This window comes from Aulonocara sp. 'chitande type north' Nkhata Bay, linkage group LG22 (genome assembly GCF_057382095.1).
Source record: "Aulonocara sp. 'chitande type north' Nkhata Bay isolate Kocher_YH1m ecotype deep benthic linkage group LG22, A_spYH_male_GT1.1, whole genome shotgun sequence".
Lineage (NCBI taxonomy): Eukaryota > Metazoa > Chordata > Actinopteri > Cichliformes > Cichlidae > Aulonocara > Aulonocara sp. 'chitande type north' Nkhata Bay.
The window spans coordinates 15,424,678-15,437,779 of record NC_141364.1 but is presented as its reverse complement, the minus strand read 5'-3'; the positions used below and the strand labels follow the sequence as shown (position 1 = coordinate 15,437,779).

Genomic DNA, 13,102 nt, shown 5'->3' with positions numbered 1-13,102 from the left:
CTGGTCCAAAGGCATTAGCGGGGCATGCCCAAGAACAGGATACACAGTGGTTAAAATTAGTTAGAGTAAATCTATCCACTGTTTTTGGATACAGGGTTATACTTTTACTTTAATTATTATTTTGTTTTTGTTGTTTAGATATATACTAAAACTGTGTTGAATAAATTGTCATGTCACTCCTTCTTTTACTCAAAGTCAGAATCAGAGCTTGACAGTGACACAATTTTTTCAAATGAATTAGCTGGAAGTTGAATTTGGTATTCCCACCTCACCTGAAAACAAGTTTCTGTGAGAAAATTCAGCAACCATGCGAGAACTTGTGTAAGAAAACACTTTCATTTTTCAGTAGGTGGAGGTTTGCAATAAGTAACAGATTCTGGTCATCAGCCAACAGACTTTTTAATGACAATATATATACACATATATCAAAATGTAATTTCTAACTTTGATTTTTTATAAATGAATTAAAGTATTTAAAAAACTTTTTCTAGTATTGTGTGGTCATACCAAAAAGTGATCACCTGCCAAAATATGATTTCCTGTATTTGCCTGCTGTTAGTGACTTGATGGGCTATAATCTGTCAAACATTCCTGACACTATTTGGGAGTTGTGGTCACTTTTCCACAATGTTACTTTTATATATCTTTTACTTATCCAGGAGTAAAAGTCCCGCTAACAATAAACATGTCTTTTTAAAGAGAGATATGGCTAAGAGGACAGCAGAAACAGTAACAACATAACATAATAGTTCTATATAGAAATTTGAAGTGGTAAAAAAAGACGATCTTGTTTTGGACGGTATTTCTGACTGAGCGTGAACGCACCACCGTTTGGCTGCCAGTGGGCGTGACTGTGAAGGCACCTACACTACGTCATCATTACTGGGTCTCATGTTTACGTGGAAAACATGGCGGCGGACTACCAACAAGGAGACAGCTAGTTAATGCCAGTGGAAGTCTCTGGGAGCGAGCCACGAGTCATATAGAGAGAGGGACATTTAGCGGTTAGCTTTTAAATTTCTCTCGCGGATACTTCGCATGAGGCAGTTTCTCTGTTTGTTTAGCCACAGGGACTGCGGGGATGGAAGACGAGGAGAGGCAAAAGAAGCTGGAGGCCGGCAAAGCAAAGGTATGATTCTCAGTTTTGGTGCTAGCACAACTCACTGACACTGCTCTCATTACTCTGAAGTAGCGACTTAATGCTGTCGACAACTTGTTTTGTCGCGGCCGGGGTCTGTCAGGCGCTTTTGCCCCCCCTTCCTTTCATTTTACGCTATCAGCTGTCGGACTCCGCAAACATGCGCCCTGCTTCGCACTGACAGCCGGGCATGGGGCGGGCGGGGTTGGGGTGGTTAGCATAGCCGCTGCTAGTCTCCTTTGTCATGCTGCATGTCTGCACTTACTAAAGTGTTTCCTTTTACTTTCCCGAAACCGACGTGCAGGTGTGCGCAGGCCACATTGCTACCCGGGATTTATAAACGCCACCTGAAGTGACACTGACTGACAGGCTGGTGTAACAGGATTTACAGGACATAACCCCACTGGCTAGAACCAGCATTGCCTCACACGCCAAACTTGTGCTTTATTAGCTGTCTTCTAGAAACGATAGCATCCACAAACTGGATCAACGTTTATATTAATCGACAGTGACACGGTACGCACTGCTCTTTCAGTTTTGGCTCGTGGTGCTTGTGGATGACCTTGCAGGAGCTCTGTTATCTGTTTTTATAGTCTGTATAACCCAAACATCTTGCGGGGGATGTGTTTTATCAAAAAAGATGTTTTCAAAGAGATCTTAGCAACATAATTACAAGCTGGCCAGACCAGCCTGTGGTGAGCATCTTCTTTGATATCATGAATACACCAGTGTCATGCTGCAAGCATGTGGACAATTAGATAAAGCGTATGTACAGTTGAGTGTTGCACTGTAGCCCTGAATGTTGCATTTTTATACATTCTTTCCTCAGCTGTCTGGATGCAAAAGCATATATACAAATAAGTTGATGCAGAGGCTTCTTAACAATCTTAATAATATTTAAGGAAAATCTTATTTGGAATGTTACCTGTCTAGTTTTCACGATCCTACTCTAAAGGTTCAGATGTGGGTCCAGTGTTAGATTTCATGGTGTATGCCAGTTGTTATGGACGTTGAAGCTGGGGAAAGCTTTGGGATGAATGTCGTTACTTATTTGACTGTAGTTATTTTAAGTTGCAAATTTTAAGACTGGAACATCAGCCTGAGCCATTAGATTGAGACCAAATGTTTATAAAGCACTTGTGTATTTCTAAAAATATTACCGTGCAGCACAAACTTGTAAAATCTTGTAAAGAGATTGTATCTGCAATCTTTGTACATAGGTCATGTGTTTATATATCTATTTATTTTTGTATTTTCCTTCTAGTGTGGGAAATAGGATCCTTAGGTTTGATTACGTCTTCTCTTTTACTCCAGGAGGGCCCTAATGAGAATGAGTCTCTACGAACTAAATTGTCGAGTCAGAAAGTGTCAAAACTGCTTAAATCAGGCAGTCTCTTAAAGGGAAATCCAGCCTCTTTCCATCCAGATGCTGCAGAGAAACATTCAGCATGCTGGTTTTTAAATTGCTTAAGCTCTCTGGTTTTTGCACCGCAGGGGAGACCGTCTCCCGGGTTATGACTTTGGTATTTTGGTTTATAAAAAGGCCCCTCTGTGGTGCAGGCTGTTTTTTTTCACACAATGCCAAATCACAATGTCCTCATGCAGTGAAGAAACCTCATGACATAATGTTTAACAGGGACTTCCAGAGCTGAGTCAGTCTATAAGATGTGGGGAGTGTTTACATTGTCTTCTGGCTTCCTCAATTTATGAAAAAACATTATTTTTTTCATGTATTTCCTGCCTGCCTGAAAAAGATGGTGCATTTCTGAAATCAGGTGAAGGAAAAGTTGATGTTGATATCTGAGTGAAAGGTAAACTGTCTGTCATCTATTGTGTAGCTCGTAGCAGGCGAGTGCCTACTGAGTCATACCAGACAATAAGCAAAGTGAATATTGTGGGCCGGTGTTGCCAGGCTTTTGTTTCAGGCTGTTGTGCGCAGATGCTTTGTTCATGTTTTGCTACAAAATGGAGCACACTGACAAGCGTGTTACTGGCATTCTGGTTTTATTCATTCAAGACTTTCACTGAGTTCTTCAGTTACATGAGTAGCATCTTCTTAGGCTCCCTGTATGAAAAACACTGCGCTGACTGCACTAATGTACTCAGGGTGGTGTAAGATTTTCTGTTGGGTTATAGAAACCCATGAACTCAGATATGGCACCTGTTCCTACACTTACTTTCTGTAAATCCCTCCCAATTTTCAAATCCAAACGTCACCTCTCATGTCACTTTGTAGTTGTGGGTAAATTATCTGTCTGTAGATATATCTGTCAGATGAAGAGTTTCTTTGTTTGTTTCCCTCCAATTAAGATTGACGCTTATTATATCTCCTTTTTTATGCTTACAGAGGTGTGCGTTTCCACTGAATGAAAGTACCTTCTTCGTGTTGTTTGTCACCCTGGTCTTTGGGATCAGTAGTACGTTGAACAGAGCTGATTTTTAATGAAACATCAGGGAATAATTTGGCTCAGGGGATGCTCATAATTCATAAAGGATTCTATGTGTATTTGTTTGTCTGCTTCTCCGATATGCAGCTATGCTCTTTCTGCAGAATGAAGAATCACTGATATGCGTTTGTACTTTTGACAGATGAATACTGATGATTATCCACAAATAAAAAAGCAATACTACTATCTTAAAACATTTTATGCATCAGATATCTTTTAGAAGATTTATAGAATGTGTTTTTTCAGCCCTGGAGAGACAACATGCTGAACTACGTGTAAAGGATCATTTTAATTTCTCAGCATTCAAATAGCCTTAAAGCTCAGTGTCACCACCATCCATGCCAGGCAGTGTTGCAGGTTTTGACGACAGCAAAGATACAAGTTGAGCTACTTAACTGAGGCTTGAATAGTTAATCCTTCAGGCGACTAATCACAGGGATGCCCTGCATTGCCCTGTGTTATGAATGGAGTATAATCACCTTTACTAGTTCTTATTATTTTCCTAAACTTGTACTGGAAAGTTTGATTTTTAGGGTGCAGTATTTAGTGTTTCTAATGCTTGACAAAGTACTAAATGCTTTGAAAACTCGTATTATGTCAGGCTGCACTGCTTCAGAAGGGATTGTCAGGTGATTAATTGAAGATGATGGTGTAGCAGCTGCACAGGTTAAATTGGCAACAGCCTGGATGATGACTAATTTTAATTTTCATTGTGGCTTTTAGACACTTTCTGAGGGGATTTCATCTTGCTTGATGCAATGAGCATCTTCTATAAAAACACTATAACAGGTGTGCCAAACATACGGCTCGGGGGCCAGAATTGGCCAGAAGTAGACTACATTCTGGCCCATTGGACAGCTTTCAAAAATAGAAATGCATTTTGGACTTTTAACTCTGTTTTCACAAGTTTTACAGCTTTTCCTACTGATAAAGACCTCCCCCGTGGACATTTATATTACACCAAGTTAATAAAATTATAGATTTCTGTATTTTACACATTTTACTTCTTACAAGTTAAGCCCAAAGACTCATGCTGACAGATTTCTTTCATTTACTACAGAGGTGTTTCTTTATGATGTATAATAATGGATTGCATTTATATATAAAAACCTAGAGGTGCTATTAAAATGTCAGTTCTTTTTCTTATATTAAGATATGTTATTGATTAAATGTATAAAAATGGGGAGTTTCAATGGTACTTACACGTAAGATTAAAGTGGGCTGTTTTTGGCACAACAATGAATAACTAATGTATTTATTGTCTTAATTTTTGATGGCAGAGAGATTATATTACATATTGATATGATAGCATCACACAGTTGCTTCAGATTGTTGGTTGCACATCCACTCATTCATTCATTTATCTGTTTTCTTACACTTATCCATTTCAGGGTCATAGGGGGCCACTGGGGCTCATCTCAGCTGCTGTTGGGGGATGGGAAGGGTACACACTGGATAGGTTGCCAGCCTGTTGTTGGGCTAACACAGAGACAGGAAACCATTCACTCTCACATTCACACCTTTGGCCAGTTAACCTAACCCCATTCATGACTTTGAACTCTAGTAGGAAGCCTGATAGAGCCCGCACAAGCAAAGGGAGAACATATAAACTCCACACAGAAAGGCGCCAGACTGGATTCACAGGGTCAAACAACATGCCAAAAGTGTCAAGTTTGTGTTTTCCTGTCAGTGTCTCATGTGTCCCTCTCTAATTGTATTTGCAGAATGACAATAAAAGCAATTTGATGAAGAAAAAATATTTTATGTATAAAAATTCTACTACAAATTATTAAAACTGCAGAAAAAAACACATTTATAAATGACACTTGAGAACATGCGGTATAGTGAATTTGAGATTTAGTGAGGGTAAAGACATGACATGCAATAATGCTTCAGGATATTATCCTGAATGCCATCATACATTCCAGCTGATCCAGCATATACTTTGAGCTGCTGAGCTTGAGATTTGATAATTGTAGAAAAATGGTTGATACCATGCTTTTATTTATTTATTTATTTATTTATTTATTTTTTATTTTTATTTTTTTAAAGAGTGAAGAAGCACCAGTTCAGGGTGGAAAGATTTGATTATTATTTTTCAGCTTTTCCGGTAAAATAATCGTGTGCACTCCACTGGTCTCTGATTTATCTTGTTTGAGTTTTGGTGTTTGCTTATAGCATTTCTGTGTTGCTTTCTGCACTGAGCTGTTTCTGGGGTGTTTGTTAGAAGAGCTGAAGGATACCTCAGTCCTTCTGGCCTAACTCTTGTTTTTAAAAGGTAAAGACATGTAGAGCTATTAAAATAATGCATAGCTGATAAATAATACCTGCAAATTAAATTGACAGACTGTCACATTTTTTATTTTCTGTTGTATTTCTGGACCAACAGTGTTTCAAAAGGGGAAAAAAAGCTAAGTCCTTTGAAAGTGAGCAGGAGGAGGCGTGTATGTGGCCGCTGGCATTGAATTGCCTCATACTGTGCCTTTGATTCGCTCTTGTTACCATGGTTAGCAAACTGTTCACTGACAATACAGTAGGTACACGTGTTGTCACAGGATAAACCACTGAAAGGACATTGCTTAAAGCAGTCCTGGAAGAGACCGGAGTACAGTTTTCAACCTGTGTCATGTCCTGTGTGTTACATGTGTTGTGGCCATTGCACTGCCGTGTTTAAAACCCCTTTAACGTTTCACAGATGTAGCACCAGCTGGATAAGGGGTGATAAACCAGGTGACGCAGAGGTGGTTCAGTTACTGTTAGGTTTTATTTCAACCTGAAGTCAAATGTGTGCATTCAGCTTAGCAGTAGCTACGAATGTGTGCAGAGGATTTACACCCTGAAGTAGCACAGTGTTGACTCACACTATGCTGCTGGCTCTCTCATTGGCACATGACATGAGGAGCTGTGAGCTTCCTCTCTGGGGTACAGTGGAGTGATGTTTTTTTTTAGGGATGTTGTGAATTCTTTTAGCTGTGTGTCTGACTGACCTGAAACCATAGAAATCCATTTAGGTATTTAAGTCTGACACACTGTTATTGTATTAGTCATACGTAAGCATCACATTAACTAAGCTAATTTTTCACTTGGTGACAATAAGTCAAACATTTGTGTGCAGTCATTATAGAGCTGGAGCTTTCAGTGTCTGAGAAACCAATGACTTTTATACAGCGTCAGTTAAGAGAAGCTAAACAGTTACTAGGATTTGTCAGCTGTGAACTTTGCAAGGCTGTTCAGTTATATACTGATGTACCACTTTACTAGGCATCCCTGAGAAATACACTCTGCAGCCACTTTATTAGTATCAGTTTCTGCTGTGATGTTCCAGGACCAGAATTTGGCATAAACAACATGAAAGCATGGATCCATGCTGCTTGGTGTGGTGGTGTTGCTGTAATAGTGTGGGGGATATTTCCTTGGCACAGTTTGCTCCTCTTAATACCAACTGAGCAATGTTTAAATGTGGCAGCCTTCCTGAGTATTGTTGGTCACCATGTCCATCTCTTTATGGTCAAAGTGAATCTTCCATGTCACAAATCTCAAATCCTTACTGTACTCAATTGGTATCAACAGTCACTAGATATGAATCTGTTCAAGCACCTTTTGAATGTTTGAAATTCTGCAAAAACGGTGTGATGAAATTATGTCAATGTGGACTAAAATCTCTGAGAAAACTTTCGAACACCTTGTTTAATCTGTGTGTAAAGAGTTAAAGCAGTTCCGAAGGTAAAAGCGGACCCAATCCAGGACTTTAAACCAGCTTTGACTTTTTCACTTTTGGTGGAAGTTGTCAAAAAGGTGGTAATTAAGCTTTATTATGCTGTGTTTATCATTGATAAATCATACAAAGCTACTTTACTAAAGTAGTCCAAGAACAAAGAATAGCTTTAAAAATGCCGCCTTGAAAACAAAAAACTGAACCTGACATTATCCACTATTTACTATCAGATATATATTAAAACAAACGTGCCTGTGTAAATGTTTTCTGACAGCAGATGGTGATACACCTACGTAATTTCTGCTTTCCCAGATGGTATTAGAGCGACGCAGGCTTCACTACTCCATATGCTCAGCCATTGCTCTGCTCTACTCAGCCAAATAGGGCAGCTTGCTATGAGCTCAGTGAAAGGCCGGTGGTTCCCTGGACTCATGAGTGATGGTGCTCATGTACAGCAGACCTGCCAGCAGAAATCACCTTGTTTCTCTGAAGTAGGATAGCTTCCATACTGTATGAGTGGCATTCATTCATATTTCATTCTGTGTCCTCTGGTATTTAAAGCTTGTGGGTATGCTTGGACAAGATGTGGGTCATGCGTGGAGGTGCAGAGGCAGAGATCATGAGCCCTTTGAGCTTTTAAGCTATTTATTGTAGGTGGGGAACATGAAGACAACACCCACTCTCGGCTCTGTGTCAGCCTCTGACCTTTTGTGCAGTATCACCAAATGAGCAGTCACAAAGTGCCCACTTACATGCCAACTTTAAGCTGCTGCTACAGGAGTGGGGTGCATAAAACCGCTGATGCAGGTCTAAGGCTGAGCGGTCGACTGTACTGTACTCTAAAGTGTGCTTCACCATTCGTGCACATGCGCTTGCGTGCAGGATTACAGAGAGACTAATGGACGAACACCCTCAGTACATTTTACATTTTATGTCCCTTTGTTATATTATGTTATTAACTTTGTTTGCTTTTAATCCTACATCTACACACATGGCTTCTGTGAAAGGAGCATTTCTTTTTATAAGAATTATTACTATTTATCTGTTTAACCTTTCATCTTTTTTACTACTTTTTAATACATCCATCCATCTGTTCTCTTCTGCTTATCATTATCTGGGTTGTGGGGAAGCTGGAGACTATCCTACTATAGGTCGAGAGGCGGGGTACACCCTGGATAGGTCGCCAAGCTGTCGCAGGGCTAACACAGATAGACAGGCACCCATTTCTACTCACATTCAAACCTATTGGCAATTTAGAAATCACCAGACCCCACTAACTGCATGCCTTTGAACTGTGGGAGCAGCACGGTGGCACAGTGGTTAGCACTCACAGCAAGAAAGTCTTGAGTTCAATTCCACCATCAGGCCAGAGTCTTTCGGTGTGGAGTTGCATGTTCTCTCCATGTTTGCATGGAAAAATGCTTTTAGATCAACTTTTCATAACAATCTATGTAACAGTTGTTGCAATTTTGCTATGAAGTACAAACATCAACCGGATTTGTAGTCAGGATCTGCATCTGTTTAATCAGCATCTGTGGCAAAAAAATAGTCCTTAGTGTCACTTTATGTGGATTTAGATTTGTGATCCACATTTGCAAACATTGACCTAACTGACCCTCTCCTAAAAGTCCTAAAAGTAAAACAAAAGACCCCCAAAGAATAAATGCCAACATAATTTGAGAAATATTCGAGAAATATCATGACTGCAAGTGTCATTTTGATGATATTGATCACTGTCTCTCACCCGTGACCTGTGATATTTCAATGCAACTAACGGAATTTTTATTTAAATTCTCTTGTTTTGTCTTTCCTTTACTCACTAAAACTTCAAAGATATCAAAGTTTCTTTTCCCTCTAAATATTTTAAACATCTACTATTTTCCCAAAGTCTATGAGTAATTCTCATGATTTCAATAATGACCAAAATAATTACATAAGTCACAGAGTAGCCCTGCTTTGTAAGGCTGATGTAGAATCTAGGTCATTTTTAACATTTCATTATTTTCTTCATTGTAACCTGTCAACATGTGTTGATTACTCAAAGTGAAGCCCTGCTTTTTTCTTTTTCTTTTTTTTTTTAATCCAAGTCACTTTGACCATCTGGAAGAGCACGTTGCTCACAGCTGTGACATCTGTTGTAAGGTGCAGGGGCATTTCTCAGGTGAGCAGGCTGTCTGTACGTCAGCAGTGGTGTACTGCTGCTGGTGTACCCCCTGCTTTGCTCACTCTGCAACTTTTTTGCCGTCACCTGCATAATAAATTTCAGCAGTATCAACTGTTCAGGCTGTTTAATTAGGATCATATTTACATGATCAAGCAGAATATATTTTTATTTGTAAGTGAGAAATAAAGATTGTGTACGAACATTAAGTGTTGTTGTAGTGCAAGCATGTTTTTGTTTTGTTTTTTTGTTGTCCCAAAAATATCTGCTTGGATTATTTAATTAGTAGGTTTGTTACAGAAATTGTTCACAAAGTATTTTACAGTTTAAAAAATTTCATAGCAGATGTGATTCTGAAATGTGGGAATTAATTGATTTATGTATTTTATTGACATTTTTTTAAGTCATTAAAAAATGTTTTGTTTAAATAAGACACATTAAAGAAGTTTGTAGTTTATGGCTCTTGTTTCTCTGTGGAGTGATAGGATAGTGACCAGGAGAGGCCGATCAGCACGATGCTTAGAAAGATTAGAGGATAGGAACATTTAGCACACATGTTTCATCTTATTAAACAGATCAATGTGGCGATAGGCGTTTGCACTCATATTGATTTAGAAATGGATTTAAAGTCACTTTTCAGGAACCCAGAGGCCGTGAGTTTGTTTCAGATAAATAAATGGAAATAGTTGTGAAGACAGCGTAACATGTTGCTGGTTGTTCACAGTGATCATTGACATAGTTTAAAAATCCCTTCAGTCGGGATTAGCACCTGGCACAGCAAGAGGCATGTGCCGAGTCATATGGAGACGGGGAGGGAGGTTTCACTCAGAGAAACAAGATCGCGCGTTTGGGGCAAACAAATGTTTCGCTTGAGTTTCACTAAACTGTGTCGGCTCAGAGTAGGTTCATACATCATTTAAATTTTCAGAAGCTTTGAGTTAGAGGTGCTAATAGCTACGGTGAGGCAGGTGGTTTACGATGTAATGTTTGAACATGTGGGTCAGATAAACAAAGATCTGACTGGAAGCTACAACTTTTAAACGTGAATTACACCAACACTTAAATAGCTGTTTTGTTTGATAATTCTTTTTCATTTTCAAGGACCAGCTTGAAGCAGAAGTTTTTATGTTTAACACTAAACGTTTTCCTTTTTCTATGCCCCCAGTTGGCTGAGTACCGCCAGAGAAAAGCTCACGCCGACTCCCAGAAGAAACAGAAAAAGAAGAAGAAAAAGAAGCCAGGCGAGGATTCGGAGGGGCATTCACAGGGAAGGGTGGAGGTTGAACTGAATCAGTCTGTGGGAGGAGAGGAGGTCACAGGTGGAGGACAAGATGGATCACAAGAAAGAAACAGAGACCCACACACCACGGAGTTTACCTTCACCAAGACGCTCAGGAGTGGAGAGACTGTCAGGCATGACCAGACGTACAACATAGAGGTAGATACTAGTTTTATTGCCATTTCTCAACTGTCACGCAAATATGCTCATAAGATCTCAGTGAGGACTCTGATTATTTTTAAGTTGCCACATCCTGAGTACAATTCTAATGTTACCTATTAATTTCCTTTCAGATATCAAACTTGTGATTTAGCTCTGATTTAGTGGAATGAATAGATAATGTTGCCCTGAACTGTGTCTCCAGCAACACTTATAATCAGAGTTTCTAAACAGTCTCTAAATTAAGCCTTTCAGGGGAATATTCAATTTTTTTGGCACAATCTATTAGCGGTTCGTCTATAGTCTTTTTTTCTTTTTTAACACGTTATTATTCCTCAGAAAGCACACTCCTTGTGCGCCTCCTGCACTCAGACACTCCTGAAATTTTTAAAGACCATTTAATGGCTTTAATTTTTTATTCATAACAAGCACTTATAAGAGCTCACAGAAAAGGCAGTGTAATGATGAAAGCTCTGTGTGGGGAGGGGGCGGGGAGATGGTCGTTGCTCCCTTGAGCCTAATGAGCCCTCCTTAGCTGTCATGACAACCAGAGCACAGGGCGCTGATTTCGTAATTTCAGGATTAAAAAAAAAAGTTAATAAATGCAGTTACAAAAAAATTTTTTTGGGCAGAACTGATTCTGATTCTTTAGTTCTTACAAAGCATCTAATTATGGAGACGTTCAACAAAGACCATGACCAAGTATATACCTCTAACTTAAAGGATCCACCATGCTTAGGTGGTCTATCTGCCCAAAAGTTCATATTGAGCTGCTTCAAGTTTTGACTTTATTCTTGTCCGACCAGTTTGCCTGGCTGTTTGAAGCCCCAGCCATTTGACTGGCTTGCTGTGCTGACAGCTCTGTTGTGACTCCAACTCAGAGCTAAAGGCCCAGCTTGAAAATCTTTGCATTGTCCTTAATATGTAACATATTCTGACCTGATTTGGATTTGAAACATTTCTAAACATTTTAAAAATCATATATTAAATTAATATAAGAACACTGTAGTCATAAAAGAATGGACATAGTCAGCAGGAATACTCATGTAGATGATGGTCATGATGGTCATTTGGTGTTGAGATACAAGATAAGATCCCTCACACCATTATACCACCTGAACTGGATCCATGCTTTCTTGTTGTTTACGTGAAATTCTGACCCTACAATCTAAATTTCGCAGCAATTTTAGCCTCAGTTTCCTGTTCTCAGCTGATGGGAGTGATGCCCAGTGTGGTTTTTCTGAAATTCTCAGACGAGCCTGTCTGGCGCCAACAACTGTGCCACATTTAAATCAGTTTTCTGGCGATTAACTGCGTGTGTACGTCAATATCAATATATTTACTAAAAACTGGAAGTAGATGATAAATTGCTTCCATTATTTTATTTTTTAATGAAATATACACAGTATGAGCATGACTACAGTTCGTCTTCAGTGTTAGTGCTGTTTTAAAGCTGTTTTTGACGGTGTCTGACATTCTTACGATATCGTAGTTACTTAGGTTACTGACAGATAATTTCATCAAGCATGCCATGCTTTCTAAATAGTTAATTTCATATTCAAATAAATAAAATATTTTTGCACACTTCCAAGCCTGATTTTCTTTGGGTGTAAACCTTACAAGCTTACATAACCTTTCATTCTGCACTGAATTCCTATATTTTATTAAAATCGAGTCTCAACACTCCTGAAAAATAAATATTCATCCACCGTTCGGTAGAAACTCAATCTAAAGCAGTTTTTTAAAATATGTGGACCTGAGGGTTCTTAAACGTTTTTTTTTTTTCTTTTTCAGTCGAGCCCTCTCAGTTTCTTTTAACAGCCACTCTTTCCCTGAACCCTCTGCACATTTCATGCAGCACATGCCCACAAAATACAGGGTTGCCATGGAAACAGACAATTGCCTTTTAAACAGATTGAGATGTGACGGTCTGTGCGACCAGTTCCTGTGGCCTTGCAGCACTTTTCAGCAGACCTTAAGGTTGGCTGAATGCCTCCGTGTTTCATCCACATTTCTTTACCTTGGAGCAACAAATATCTGTCTCCATTACAAAAGACCCAGATAAACTAATTAACTCCTGCCTGGACGGGGGCTGCTACACATCAACAACAAATGAAACATGAATTTTAAGACACTGAATGATACTGAGGGGATTGTGGGATTTTTTTTTTTTTTTTTTTTTTTTTTTGATGATAAATTATTG

General features: G+C 39.1%; 1 protein-coding gene across 5 annotated transcripts in view; it reads left to right on the top strand.

The window, feature by feature from the left end:
* The first annotated feature begins 896 nt into the window (after positions 1 to 896).
* akap9 (A kinase (PRKA) anchor protein 9) overlaps positions 897 to 13,102 on the top strand; it is a 66,977-nt gene continuing 54,771 nt past the window's right edge. For 3 of the 5 annotated variants that reach the window (XM_086280609.1, XM_086280608.1, XM_086280606.1), the window contains exons 1-2: positions 897 to 1,129; positions 10,627 to 10,899. In XM_086280609.1, coding sequence (XP_086136735.1) covers positions 1,082 to 1,129; positions 10,627 to 10,899 — 321 coding nt within the window. In that variant the 5' untranslated portion in view covers positions 897 to 1,081. Of the gene's footprint in view, positions 1,130 to 10,261; positions 10,361 to 10,626; positions 10,900 to 13,102 lie in introns of those variants that run through there. The other 2 variants (XM_086280607.1, XM_086280604.1) reach the window with 1 other exon arrangement.